This window comes from Aspergillus pseudonomiae, assembly GCF_009193645.1.
Source record: "Aspergillus pseudonomiae strain CBS 119388 unplaced genomic scaffold BDV37scaffold_38, whole genome shotgun sequence".
NCBI lineage: Eukaryota > Fungi > Ascomycota > Eurotiomycetes > Eurotiales > Aspergillaceae > Aspergillus > Aspergillus pseudonomiae.
Genome location: NW_022476030.1, coordinates 58,982 through 72,987, shown reverse-complemented (window position 1 = coordinate 72,987; position 14,006 = coordinate 58,982). Strand labels below are relative to the sequence as shown.

Sequence of the window (14,006 nt, the reverse complement as noted above, 5' to 3'; positions counted from 1 at the left end):
GAGTGGGCGGAAGGGCACAGGGGATGTTTGGCGACTCCACTGCAAGGAGACTTGGCTCCTACCAGCACCCGTTGCCTGGGCGACGGGCAGCGCCTCCACGTTGCTCCATTCACTGCGATCGGACTAAAAGGCCGGTATCCATGGGAAAGTCGCCAGGTACGGAGCCTGGATTTAATTGACTAAATTTCTCCCTCCTTTGACGCGTGTGATATTGACGTCTGCACCGCGATCGTGGTTTGTTTATGAACAAGCTAGCACCCGACTGAATCATCATCCTGGAGAAAGCTTCGCATATCGACCTGCCGCTCAGTGACTTCGCAAGTCTTATCGTGACGGTTTGAAACATTCCGGGTTTGTTTACGTTCGCTGAAGCAAGACACAGAAAGTTTCCTCCTGTGAGTTGCATTCTTGAACCACCATTTGAAGTAACCGACATTGCAGAGCCATCGGAACTGACGACTGGTTGCTACCCATACCCCAGATTATTGCAGCGCCCTCCAATTGACCTTTACCCTGTGATCGGGGTGCTGTCGCTGTACGGCAGACACGTTCCGAGTCCCCACACGCCCCCTTCGCTATCGATTGATCATGAGAATCTGACCCCGCAGCGTCTGCAATCATGAATCCCAACTCGTCGCACATGTATCCGCCCGCGGCGAACTATGAGGAAGAGCCCCCGGCATACGGCTATGGAGGCTCGTACCTCCCCGAGCATGAATCCCCTCGTCATGCCGCGCCGACCATGCGACTGCTGCCCACGAGTACTACGACGGTAGATGATGACTTCCGGGAAAACGTGGGAAATACCTCGGCCTACCATTACGGCGAGGCGTATGAAGAAGACGAAGATTCTCCGTAAGTAATGCACCTGTCATGTTCTGCCCACATACCGATGACTGCATTGGCATCTGGCCCAACGGTTCGGTTGCCCAGTTCCCTCCCCCTTGTTTGTGTCGAGCCAATGATGGCTCTGGGTGCAATCATTGCAAGTCGTCCGCTGGGGAAACAAGACAAGCCACTGGTAAACCTGTTCCCGGAAAGCAGATGATATATGCACGATTGCCCCTCTGTTGTCTTCCTTCCTGAACAAGGTCGAAGGACTCCATGCCCGAGTCCCAGACTAGTCCCCGAGGACAATGGCGCGACAGAGAAGAAAGAGATTTAACGCTCGCATCCCTCGTAATAGGACGGACCACCCGAGGCAAGTTTCAAACCGATACTATCAGTATGCAACGGAGGATGCGCCGTCACGACCAGCTTCCAGCATGCGAAATGCTCCCAACATCCCGCCACCCGCAACGTCGGTAGTCGATGTGCCCGAGTACTCACCACGTTCTGGTTCTCCAACCCGACCTTGGTCTCCCGGCCACGTGGGCGACTGGGCTAGGGCCCCAAGACCCCCCTCTGTTATGAGCTCGCAGTATGAGCGAGCCGACCTTAATGGCAGTCCACGCCCGGGTACGCCAAGTTCGAGATATGGAGGCAGTCCACGACGACCGTTGCCACCAGCTCCGTTGTTCACGGCTCCGCGATCTACGATGGGTGAGCAGGATACGAGCATCGACATCGGCGATCCGGACGACGACGTGTTCGGTGGTGGCGGAAGGACGATTAATCGTCATGGCCAACATGGCAGTGTTCATTCCTTCATGAGCGAATCGACCGTGATCACGGACGAAAAAGAAGCGATGAACAAGATTGATCTGGATGAAGATGACGAAGCGACGGGAATGGTGGATCCGAACCTGCATTACGGGCCTGCCCCAGAGAAGCAGAGTCGTCGAGGCGTTCGCGAAGCCCAGATGATCAAGAAAGAAGTCCAGCTGGTCAACGGTGAACTGATCCTGGAGTGCAAGATTCCGACCATTCTCCATAGTTTTTTGCCGCGTCGAGACGACCGAGAATTTACCCATATGCGGTATACCGCCGTGACCTGCGACCCTGACGACTTTACGCAGCGAGGATACAAATTGCGACAGCAAATCGGCACAACCATGCGTGAAACGGAACTGTTTATCTGTGTGACCATGTACAACGAGGACGAGATCTGTTTTACACGGACTATGCACGGTGTTATGCGCAATATCAGTCATCTTTGCTCCCGCTCGAAGTCACGCACATGGGGCAAAGACGGGTGGAAGAAGATTGTGGTTTGTATCATTGCAGACGGCCGTAAAAAGGTCCATCCGAGGACCCTTAACGCACTGGCGGCTCTTGGTGTATACCAGGAAGGTATCGCCAAGAACATCGTCAACCAGAAGCAAGTCAATGCACACGTCTATGAGTACACCACTCAGGTATCTCTCGACCCTGACTTGAAGTTCAAGGGCGCCGAGAAGGGTATCATGCCGTGCCAGGTCATCTTCTGCCTGAAGGAACATAACAAAAAGAAGCTTAACTCGCATCGTTGGTTCTTCAACGCTTTTGGTCGCGCCCTCCAACCGAACATCTGTATCCTCCTGGATGTTGGCACTAAGCCTTCACCTACTGCCCTGTACCACTTGTGGAAAGCGTTCGATCAGGATTCCAACGTTGCCGGAGCCGCTGGTGAGATCAAAGCAGGAAAAGGCAAGGGCATGCTGGGTCTTCTGAATCCTCTGATTGCAAGTCAAAACTTCGAATATAAGATGTCGAACATTCTAGATAAGCCTCTGGAGTCCGTGTTTGGATACATTACCGTGCTGCCTGGTGCGCTGAGTGCCTATCGCTTTTTCGCGCTTCAGAACGATGCCGAGGGCAACGGGCCGTTGAACCAGTACTTCAAGGGTGAGACCCTACATGGAAAGGATGCGGATGTGTTTACGGCAAACATGTACCTCGCCGAAGATCGTATCTTGTGCTGGGAGCTGGTAGCCAAGCGAGAAGAAAGATGGGTCCTGCGATTCGTCAAGAGCGCGGTGGGAGAAACTGACGTTCCCGACAATGTCCCGGAGTTCATCTCGCAACGAAGACGATGGTTGAACGGTGCTTTCTTCGCCGCTGTGTACTCCATCGTCAACGGAAAGCAGCTCTGGAAGACGGACCATTCCCTGCCGCGAAAGATTCTCCTCCAGATCGAAGCCGTCTACCAATTTGTCCAGCTTCTTTTCACGTATTTTGGATTGGTGAGTTGCCTATGATCTGAGTGTGATTGGGGCTATACTGACTTCATGCCAGGCCAACTTCTACCTGGCGTTCTTCTTCATCGCCGGGTCACTATCGGACCCAAAGATCGATCCCTTCGGTCATAACATGGGCAAATGGATCTTCATCATCCTGCGATACGCCTGTGTATTGGTCATGTGTCTGCAGTTCATTATCTCCATGGGTAACCGTCCGCAAGGGTGAGTGATCGTGTCCGGATTGCACGGGCGTCCTTCGCTAACTGTTCCCAGAGCCAAGAAGTTGTATCTCTCAGGAATGATCGTGTACAGCATCATCATGGTGTATACCATTTTCTGTACGCTCTACCTGGTTATTCTGGAGCTGATCGCGAAAACGGGAGGGGATGTAGATCTCCCCGTGAGCGACGGGCTCTTCATCAACATCGTGGTTTCCCTACTCTCGAGTGTCGGTCTCTACTTCTTCTCCTCATTCCTCTACCTGGACCCGTGGCACATGTTCACGTCGTCGGCGCAGTACTTCGCTCTCTTGCCCAGCTACATCTGCACGCTGCAAGTGTATGCGTTTTGCAATACACACGACGTCACATGGGGTACGAAAGGAGACAACGTGATCAACACCGACCTGGGTGCGGCGCGCATCATCAACGGGTCGATCGTCGAAGTCGAAATGCCTTCGGAGCAGCTGGATATTGATAGTGGCTATGACGCCGCACTGCGCAGTCTTCGTGATCGGGAGGAAGTGCCCGAGCCCCCGGTCCCGGAGAGTCAGCTGCAAGAAGACTACTACCGCGCGGTCCGTACCTACATGGTCTCGATCTGGATGGTTGCCAACGTGATCCTCGCCATGGCGGTCTCCGAGGTCTACGGAGTGGACTCGGGCGGCACCAACATCTACCTCGCCATCATCCTGTGGTCCGTGACCGGCCTGGCGCTGATCCGTGTGATCGGCTCGACGACGTACGCTATTCTGCACGTGGTTCAGAAGCTCGTGGAAGGGAAAGCCAAGTTCGATGCGGGCAATCTGGCCCATGGCACCGGCAGCGCGACGTCCAGTGCGGTCAACGGCAGCACGGTGCAGTATGGCGGCGGCGGCACGTTCCGGGATAAGTTCACCGAGGCGAAATGGGGCATGAAGCAGCAGGTGGGGAAGGTAATGTTCTGGCGGAAATGATTTTCTTTCTTATGTTTTCTCTTAATGCTTTTGCCATGATTTTCTCATGAAAATATTTGTCATGTTCACGGTTACGCGTTGTATGTACTGATTGATGATGGACCCATGGATGGGTATAATGATGTAAATGCACCTCTTCTATTCTCTTAATCATGAATCGACATGGATGTTTCCTTGTCTTCAGAATATCCACAACCACACAGCATGGGGATGACTTGGACCAGGTCATCAGTAGTCAGTCAATTAAGCTCTCAGTAGTGATCGAATCGACTTGAGAGTCCATTATCTGATCATTCACAATCGAGCCCTTCCTCCCTCCGACCCCCGAACCACCTCCTCAACCACCTTCGCCGCTGCGATGGTCTCCTCGTCTTTGAAATGTCTCCCGACCATCTGCAAGCCCACAGGAGCCCCTACAAACCGACCAGGATCCACCCACCACTTCCTCCACTCCCTCTCCTCCACCTCGTTCCTCGCCACCCAGCCCTCCTTGCCCCCGACATCCCCTTCCTCAACCGCCATCCCGGAAGGAAACACCACCGCCGGCAGATCGAGGACATTCCACACAGCCGTGTAGTTCCAATACTGCGCCTCATACAAGTCAGGCGCAACGCCCACATAGGCCGGACACAGAATGAAATCCACCCCTCTGGCTTTCATCCGCGCATGGTATTCGTCTCTGTATTCGTCGCGGGCGACGTTCAAGGCCCAGGCTTCGGCGATGGATAATGGCGTCGGGTGCGCGTAGGAAAAGGCCCATTCTGTTAGTGGCAGGATTGGTTCGTTGGTTTGCGACAGGAGGGTTTTTTGCGAGCTTGCTGTGTCGGGGAAGTAGAGTTTCGACTAGGGGGTTTCTTTAGTTTGTGTTTTGAAAGGGGGGGGGGGGGGGAGAGAGGGAGACATACGATTATGTCCCAGCCGTGGGCGTGCTTATAAGGATCCCAGTCTACGACTTTGATGCCGGCTGCTTGCAGTTTGGATCTGGCAGCTTTGAGTGCTCGAATGATGGGTGGATGCGGACGGACCGTTCTGTTTTCTCGTTAGCAGGGTGGCAAATTCCATGTACTGAAACATTTGAGGATAGAATGCAGAAGAGAGAGATGTGTACCTGTCATCCCACATGATTCCCACTGTGAACTCTCTGCTCTCCTTCACCTTCCTCCATGGAAGAGGAACCAAGGAGGTCTCGACATCCCACGGCTCTGCATCGAGAACCACCCTCTGGAACAGCTCCAGATCATCCAGACTCTGCGCCGCCAGCGGTCCCACAACGCCTAGGATGGCCTCCTGGCCGGGCTCGGGAGCCTTAATCCCCGAACAGGGGTTCCGCCGCATGGTTGGCCGGAACCCATATGCATTGCAGAAGGCCGCGGGGGCACGGATCGAACCCCCGATATCCGTGCCTACGCCTAGCGGGGCGCATTTGAAGCCCATTGACGCGCCTTCTCCGCCGGACGAGCCGCCCGGCGTGAGGGTGCGGTTGTAGGGGTTTGTCGTCGTGCCGGTGAGGTTGTTGCTGCAGCAGAGGTGCTGTTTTAGTTAGATGTGTTGCTGCATGGCTGGGGACGCTGGGAGTTCATACCATGAGCGACTGAGGTTGATTTGTCCGAACGTGGAAAATAGCGCCTGCTTTGTGAAGACATTGTAGGATGAGAGCATCTTCTGGCGCGATGTCGTTTACCCTGTGCTTGTTAGTGGATTTCTCTGTGATAGGCAATGAGCTCACCATGCTACGTAGCCGCCATTGCAGGTCAGGCCCTTGATGCCGATATGCTCTTTCACGCTGATTGGGACTCCGTGCTGTGGATGTTAGCCTTCACTCTGTCCTAGTATCTAACCCGTAGACATACCAAGGGACCAACTAACTTCCCCGTGCGCCGGTAGTACGCATCCAGCTCTTTGGCCCTAGTAATGGCTTTGTCTGCCATGAACTCCGTCGCGAAGTTCAGCTGTCATCATCAGCACATCTATGTCATAGAAGCTCAGCTGACAATGCATACCAATTGATGCCCCAGAACAGCCCTCTTCAAGAACGCAACTACCACCTCTTCGGCACTGAATCGTCCAGCCCCCATCCCGGCAACCAGGGATGTGGCGGACATCTCCGTGATCAACAGTTCCCTGTTGGTGAACAGTCCGCTGGCTCTGGGGAAGTCAGCGACGTTCTTCTGGTCGGATGGAGGCAGTTTGTCTTCGGGGAGAAGCCATTGCGTCGGAATGGAGCTTTGCAGAATGGTTTTGGCCTTAAGGGCTTCCGTTTGCCAGGTCGACATGGTTTGACGTCGTTGGATAGATTACTCGGGGTGGAGATGAGGGTGAGAGACCGATGGCATCCCAGGGGAGGAATGTCCCTTTTATCCTCCTTACCTTTCTCCTCATTCCAAGCTCCATGCGGGCTAATGGAGACGTGTAACTTGTTCTGGTCGGAGACGGAATTATGGTCCAATGAGAAGGGAAGGGTTGATATAGAAGGGGAATCCCCGCAGACGAAAAGAGTTTCGATGATAGTGGAGAAGCTTCTTATCTCTGGACCCAACTCGAGATTGACTGCTGGGCTGCCGTCACTCTGGACATTCGGTTGGACATTCGGTTGTTCGCGGAATTGGTTCCGCCATTCTTTCATGACTTTCATTTTCATTTCATGACTAACGGATTCTATGCCTCGCGTGTGTTGCTGGTCCTCGTCTATATACGCATGCTAATTAACAAGATTCGAAATACTCGCGTCAAGATCGTGAGATGTAATGTGGTTGCCCCAGAACCTCAGGCCTTCGATGCCCTCCTCTCGGCACAGGATGCCGCGATCCTCTGCCATCTCCAGCTCTTCGGCCGCAACCCCGACGCTCCATTTGAACCGCTGTGCTGCCTCCTGAGCGGTAATCGCACGCCCAAACTGGCGCCAATCCCACGGTGCTGGCTCATCCGGGGGAATCTGTTGGAGCTCTAGGAGCCAGTCTTGCAGCTGCTGAATGGTCTTCTCGTCACTCCAATCGTACCGCTGGACAACGAGCAGGCCACTCTTGAACCGGCGCAAGCGGACGGGTAGTCGTAATGATTCCCACAACTCGGCTGCCTTCTGGAAATCAGCAGGGCTCACCAGCTCGACTCCGTTTCGAGACCGATTGAAGAGGGCCCAGAGATCGATCAGGCTTATAATCCCGCCTTCCTTCTGCAGGATACCCCTCGTATCGTCGGTCAGGTACTCCGCGAGGTTCCGAGAGAGTTCCGAGAGGTACAAGTTTTCCGAGCCTGAGCTCAGCATATCCTTCGTCGTAACCATGCCCAGAGCTGCAGCCGATTCCGAGAGAACCGCACTAGTTTCGCTCGAAGTCTCGTCCCCCATACCGGACTCTCTGGCCAGAGTTTCCGCCAGCGTGACGATTTGCTTCGCCGAGGCCATCAGTGCTTCGAGGTCTTCGAATGCGTTGCCGATCACAACCTCATTGTTGCGGCGAGCTTCCAGTCCCCGCTGCTCTAGGCCTGCAATCCCAGGAGCTGGGGACCGAGCTGGCGTAGACACCAATCCATTCGTAGGCAACGTTGTATTTGGCGATGGCTGTTGTGGGACGGGCGGGGCATTGTAGAGTAGCCACTTTCTCTGGACTAATGCACCTTTGAGCCGCTCGTAGAAGGTCTTCTCACCACCTCCTCGGAAGGATAATTTGATGTTGTCCGAGATCTCCGTGTTTTTAATACTGCCCTGCAGTTGAATGAGGGGCGCTGGTGATTCAGCGCGATGCGGGTTGCTATTGGGAGTCTCCAACAGACTCGACAATGAAGCACCACATATTTCACACTCGTGGAGAGACGGATGATTCACAAAGGTGCACCTTGGACATGAGATTAGAGCCTGTGCTGTATCCTGACCCCCGCCTTGAGGCGCTGAGAGTATGGACGTTCCCTCATGGGAGGATGCCGCAGCGGCAATGGCCGCCTTCAACACCGTTGTGAACGGGGGCTTGATGCCGCAAGCCAGACAAGGCGGTATGTTTGTCGCCGTCGCCGTGGAAGGGTCGAAGTTTGAAGGGATGGGATTGGAGAACGTGCAGATCGGGCAGATCCATGTGGCATTCACCAATGTTGATGCGGATGGTTTCACTAATGGTGCAGAGTTTTGTACCCGAGGAGACTGCGACCTGGATAGACTGGTGCCTTTCGAACTGGAGCTGTTCTTGGGTGGTTTGGGGTGCAGTGTAATCTTAGGGGAGGATTTGAGAAAGCCTGCCTAATATTCGGGTATAGATAAGTACTAGACCAGACTAGAAATCCAAGAGTGAGGCATTTCATACTTGGTACTCGGCTCGATCGATGTCTCTCAAGTCGATCGCGACGGAGTGTTTGCGTGGTTCCTCCAACGCAACATAACAGACACGGTGGGATGTGAGGTATGCATGGCCATCCTGATAATGTGGGATCTTGTATTTGCTACTCGCACAGATATCAATCAGTACCGCTACAGGGCCGGTGGAACCCACAGTCACTCACCCCTCGTACAACCCCACCGCATCCTGGACGAAGAGCAGAGTCTCATCGGGCAACAGCGAGGGACGAAGTGCTGTACTGAGATCCAAAGGCTTGAAGAGCATTTAGTAGATCGACCAGCATCCCTCTTCTGACCGAAAAGAACTTGAGAAGAGGGGAACGAATGACTTGAACGTCTATCTTGTCGGAGGAGGAGATCGTACAGTAAGTATTGATGTCAGTGCCCTGATCCGGAAGGCGGTCAGAGACACCCGCGCCAAGCATCTCCACCACGAAACGTAAGCGAAAAAGGAACGTCTGGATATTCCAACTCGACCTCATCTGGCGCCTGATCACTGACTTTACTCCCTCTTCAGCCTCTACCTCTACGCAAACACTTCGTCTTCTTGCCTCACCTTTCTTTTCTTTTTCTTCTTCTCCTCCTTCCTTCTATCATTTTCTTCCCAGTGTCCCCTTGTGTAGGAGTGTTCTAAAGCATTTCCCGGTCACATCAGAATCCCGTAGTTTTTTATACACCTTCAAACCATCATTTTTCTTCTCTTCCCTTACTGCCCGTTTGCTTAGACTTCTTTCTCAATAATGAGTTCGGGCATTCCACCCTGGCGTGTGTCTGCGTCAGCCACCGCAACCGCTCAAACATATCCCACACATGGTATGATTCCCTCTCACTGCTCATGTGGCCAAGGTTGGTTAACCCGTATGATAGCGACCCCTGCGTACATCCCAGTTCAAGCACGCCGTAGCCTTGCCCATACAACCGTGGCGAGTCCCATCCCAGCCCCAGCGTCGCAGCCGTCGGATGCCGAAGCCGCTCGCAAACGAGTAGAATGGCCAGCCCCAGTTCGCTTGTATGTACAACGAAGTTTTGCTCCGGAACATCAGATGTCCTCCGTTAGCAGAGAGGAAATGGAGTCGAAGTTAAAGGCCGTCATTACTGAGGCTGCAGAGAATAACAAGTTGGATAAGATTGACTGGACGAGCCTGCCATTACCCCAGGTCATGGTCCAGAACGAGCGCAACCGGATCCTGGCCAGCCCAAACGTGCCGGCTTGGAGCGCCGTTCCTACCCAGAAGTATGAGAGCTCCTCCGACGCCTCGTCAAAGAAACGGAAGTCGGTTGAGTACAACGGGGGCGCAAACAGCTGTCCCCCGTGGAGACAAACTAACAATCACAATGCATTTGAAGACCGAATCACTTATTCCCCCACAGACAAACGCCAACGGATAGATCATAAGAACACAAGTAAGTCCAAAGCTAATCTGGAACTGCGGAGAAAACGGTTCGAGGACCCACGGGCTCGAACTGGTTCCTCGCCATCGTCGCGCGATGATTCCCCTTCTCCCAGTGCCAACCAGGGCCCTGTCGTCGGACGGTGCCAGGATCTGGAGAAAAACTATTTCCGTCTGACATCAGCGCCGAACCCGGATACCGTCCGCCCTCTGCCGGTTCTGGTCAAGACACTGGATCTGCTGAAGAAGAAGTGGAAGAGAGACAACAACTATAACTATATCTGCGATCAGTTCAAGTCGCTGCGGCAAGATTTGACTGTGCAGCACATTAGGAATGAGTTTACTGTCAGTGTCTACGAAATTCACGCGCGCATTGCTCTGGAGAAAGGAGATCTTGGTGAGTATAATCAGTGTCAGACTCAGCTGCGCGCGCTGTATGCCCAGCAACTTGGGGGCCACCCTACGGAGTTCAAGGCGTATCGTATTCTGTATTTCATCCATACCCGCAATTGGACGGCCATGAACGATGCCCTGGCCGATCTAACAGCAGCAGACAAGCGAGATCCTGCTGTCAAACATGCCTTAGACGTTCGCTCGGCTCTTGCGCTTGGAAACTACCACCGTTTCTTTCAACTGTACCTGGACACCCCGAACATGGGAGCCTACCTGATGGACATGTTCGTGGATCGAGAACGACTGTCCGCACTGACCGCCATCTGTAAAGCGTACGTGTTCGCCCGTCGACCATCTACCATATGCACGCTGACCACTTGATCACAGTTACAAGCCCGATGTAAACATTCGTTTCATTACTGAAGAACTTGGTTTCGAGTCTGACGAGCAGAGCGCACACTTCATCCTGGATCATACCTCGGAGGACTTGCTCCAGGAAAAAGATGGAGCCGTGAGGCTGCTTACCGGAGCAAAAGCCGCACAGCTTTTCGAGGCTGCCAAGGCTGATGCTCATCGGATTGTCGACATCAAGGGTCAGATATGAAATCCTTGAATAGCCCATAGGACACACAAGGGGAGACGGCCTGTCAATCACCCCATATCCACTTCTTTCCATACCTGCAATCGGTGGTTCTCATTTTTCTTCTTTTCACCTGTTCTGGGTTTCTTCCCCCCTTTCCTTTCTTTCTATCTATCATTGTTCGGCTCTTCTTTTTGGAGCGTCGCTGCGTCTCTATTTTACAGCTTCAGGAGATCTATACCCATTTCGACCGCAAAAGCGTTGGTAGTGTTGCTGAATTCGATTAGGCGATATTGTTCTTTGGGCAGGAGCTGGAGGGAACGGATGATTTCTGGCACTGAATTTGATTAGTCCATAGCAATCCACATAAATAGCAAGGTGATTAGTGTGTATAACTTCCCGGGTGCAAGCCACGAGGGTCCACACCGTATGCACATAGATAGGACGTTGTACCTAGTAGATGATAAGTCTCTTTTCATCAAGGACTGTGGAGGCGGCCCCACCAGGTGAGGGAGTGGGCCGCCGAATGTTTGGTCCGTCGGTTCCCCGAGAACAATACTCGGTAAACGCTCGTCTGCATTTAATCTGTCCGTACGGGCGGAGTGGTCTGGACAAGGCATCCAACTCCCACGACCTTTTTTGGGAGACACAACCCGGATATTACGATCCTCGTCTCTTGGTTCTCCATGGTCAATCTCTACACGTCCGGTTTGTCACCAACAGTGCGCTCAAACATATCCGAAGTACACGAAAGACCCGCAACGAGGTTCTCGAACGTGTCCGGCCCACATGGTCGGACAAAGTCCGTCGACAGAAATTACCAGGACGTCTTCGGGAGAATGACGAGTCAATATTCGTCCCCTGCCAGCACGTTCGTACCTGGATATGCCCGGCTGGCAGCTGCATCCTTGGCGATTTGATGCATGTACGTATGGTCTGATTTAGTTCTGGAATCATTTCCACATCGGTGGATCAGAGCCCCGATGAGGATGACATCTACCAAGGAACGTGCTACGACTAGTGTCCAGTCTATTCTTCTCTTGATCTAGCTGAAAATTGAAAATCAAGCCATCCGCTGGTGAAGGTAGGGCTGAGAGCTTCCGATCCGATTTCATTTATATGATACATCGATTCCATTTCCCCGACGCGCTTGATCTCGTATGAGTCATGCCAAGTGGGAAAGTCGAGATGGATGGGTCTGACAGCCGCACGAGGCGATCAGTTAAAATGACGCCCAGATTAGACCTATCAAGTGTGTACTATGTGCTTCTGCCCAGGATTCAGTTCCCTCCATCTGCGTCGGCGTACTAGTCCAGCAGCCAGTGGGGCCTGTTCAGATATTTTCACCTGTATGGTACTTTGTCAGTGATTTCGCACCTGGCGGTCAGTCGAAGGAGACCAACGCCTGCCTTTCAGCTGGGTTGTTCCTGGATAGACCAACAAACTCCCTTGAGATTGGTAGAGTCGGCCACCTTTAAGTTTTGACACACTAGTACAAAGTCTGTTGGGCCTTGACATCATCAAACGGGCAGTGTAAGCGAGCAGTTTTGCAAAACGTAGATCCTTGACCCACGGCCGCCGGGCTGGGCTGTGTCTTCAGCTCTTATGTCCACGATCGATGGGGAAAGGTCTGCATCGCCAACACCCCAACTGGTCAGGATGCAGTCGCCCTGCAAGGGCGCTGATCGCCGGACTGAGAAGCATACGCGAAGCTTGCGCTGGGAGGGAGCTATGCATGCGACCCATGAGAGCCGTACGGAGTTGATCCAGTTGGGTCGGCATCAGTTGGATTATTCTGGGCTACGGGATTGGACCAGGGATCCTGACTCAGATAGATCTCGATGGGGTTTATCGTTTCGTCGGTATGCATCTCCAGCTGTACGCTGCACGGAGAAGATGGTGCGGGTTCAAGTTGGACGTTAATCCCGGATCTTCGTTTCCGGGTTTCTGTTTTTGCTCTTGCTCTCCAATTTAGGTTATCCTCTTACATCGCCTGAAAGTTAAAAAGATGCGGGATGTTTAAAAGTGGAACGGAAGGGTTTGGAACCAAAGAAAGGACGATGGGGAGGGACGGTGAGTTGGAGAATCCGAGGCTAAGTGAGCTTATTTGGCGACGATGATGCCGAAAGAAAGAAAGAAGAATGTCTAGTGTCGGCACAGGAGACTGATACATGCCGATCATATCATCTCTTGACCAGGGGGGACTTTTTGCGGGCATCCTTCTTTTGTCGGGCATCTATCGGGATCATTCATAGACGGAGTACATGGCGAGATATTGCACAGACGCCGTGAACGAATGAAGCACAGACTCGGAGAAGTCACCCTATGGCAGTCAAGCCTGGACACACGGACCACAACTTTTTGTCTGGTTCATCTCTAATGAGCTGCCGAGGGCGTGGCAATTCCACATGGGACCTCCATCTGAACACGCGGTACACCATGCCTCTCGTTCTTAGCGTCCAGAGATTTCTCAACTCTGGTACGGATCCTTGTTTTCTAGTATGTTCGTTCGCTCCCACATTCCACCAGGAAAGAAGGATGGTCCACCAACAAGGAAAAGTAGCCGCTGCCCACGTTGATACTAGGGTTTCCCAGTTTGACTTTTTGATCTTTATCTTTTTTTCCCGTTTTGGTTCGAGGGAAGAAAAAAATCAAATCAAATCAAATAAACCAGGCGGACGAGGACGAGTGAAACCAGCAGGGCTGGTGCGAAGCAGACTAAGGCCGCACCGGGAGTATCGACATCAAACTAGTGGGTTTCGTTAACGCAGCAGGAGCCATTCGACGACCGGGGAGACTCTCCCGCTGGTCAAGGAAAACACTAAATCGAGGGTAATTTTAGGTATGCAACGGTCCCGGCTGGAGGTTTGAGGCATTATTGGTCGTCGTCTGTACTTTTTCTTTTTGTTTGGGATCGGTCCATCTGCCCCCTGTCCTCCATAGTATGTTTGCTCGGGGCCTTTCCTTGAATTGCGCTGTGATTTCTTGCCTCTCGAATTTCTCTAGTTTGAATTTTTTTTTTTTTTTTTTTTTTTTTTTTTTTTTT

At 52.8% G+C, this 14,006-nt stretch overlaps 5 protein-coding genes across 5 annotated transcripts; 3 read left to right on the top strand and 2 right to left on the bottom strand.

Annotated features, from left to right (window-relative positions):
• Positions 1–1,136: 1,136 nt before the first annotated feature.
• On the top strand, positions 1,137–4,275 carry chsB (chitin synthase class II; the record flags this gene model as incomplete). The annotated part of the gene is made up of 3 exons (XM_032084800.1): positions 1,137–3,104; positions 3,157–3,323; positions 3,375–4,275. The coding sequence occupies 3 exons, from the start codon at positions 1,137–1,139 to the stop codon at positions 4,273–4,275; spliced, it is 3,036 nt and encodes a 1,011-aa protein (XP_031940861.1).
• A 138-nt stretch (positions 4,276–4,413) lies between these two features.
• BDV37DRAFT_294362 (amidase signature domain-containing protein) lies at positions 4,414–6,760 on the bottom strand. The gene is made up of 7 exons (XM_032089614.1): positions 6,276–6,760; positions 6,126–6,224; positions 6,002–6,075; positions 5,858–5,957; positions 5,384–5,805; positions 5,181–5,304; positions 4,414–5,118 (listed from the first exon to the last, which is right to left on the bottom strand). The coding sequence occupies exons 1-7, from the start codon at positions 6,546–6,548 to the stop codon at positions 4,570–4,572; spliced, it is 1,641 nt and encodes a 546-aa protein (XP_031940860.1). The 5' UTR covers positions 6,549–6,760; the 3' UTR covers positions 4,414–4,569.
• BDV37DRAFT_131958 (ESCRT-II subunit protein VPS36) lies at positions 6,761–8,962 on the bottom strand. Its single transcript, XM_032078726.1, has 3 exons — positions 8,761–8,962; positions 8,565–8,700; positions 6,761–8,500 (listed from the first exon to the last, which is right to left on the bottom strand). The coding sequence occupies exons 1-3, from the start codon at positions 8,859–8,861 to the stop codon at positions 6,974–6,976; spliced, it is 1,764 nt and encodes a 587-aa protein (XP_031940859.1). The 5' UTR covers positions 8,862–8,962; the 3' UTR covers positions 6,761–6,973.
• A 245-nt stretch (positions 8,963–9,207) lies between these two features.
• Positions 9,208–11,146, top strand: BDV37DRAFT_131932 (SAC3/GANP domain protein). Its single transcript, XM_032078724.1, has 3 exons — positions 9,208–9,409; positions 9,464–10,712; positions 10,768–11,146. Exons 1-3 carry the CDS (start codon positions 9,337–9,339, stop codon positions 10,982–10,984), a joined length of 1,539 nt encoding a protein of 512 aa, XP_031940858.1. The 5' UTR covers positions 9,208–9,336; the 3' UTR covers positions 10,985–11,146.
• A 1,938-nt stretch (positions 11,147–13,084) lies between these two features.
• BDV37DRAFT_131948 (uncharacterized protein) lies at positions 13,085–13,762 on the top strand. The gene has a single exon (XM_032078725.1). It carries the CDS (start codon positions 13,286–13,288, stop codon positions 13,724–13,726), a length of 441 nt encoding a protein of 146 aa, XP_031940857.1. The 5' UTR covers positions 13,085–13,285; the 3' UTR covers positions 13,727–13,762.
• Positions 13,763–14,006: the final 244 nt, after the last annotated feature.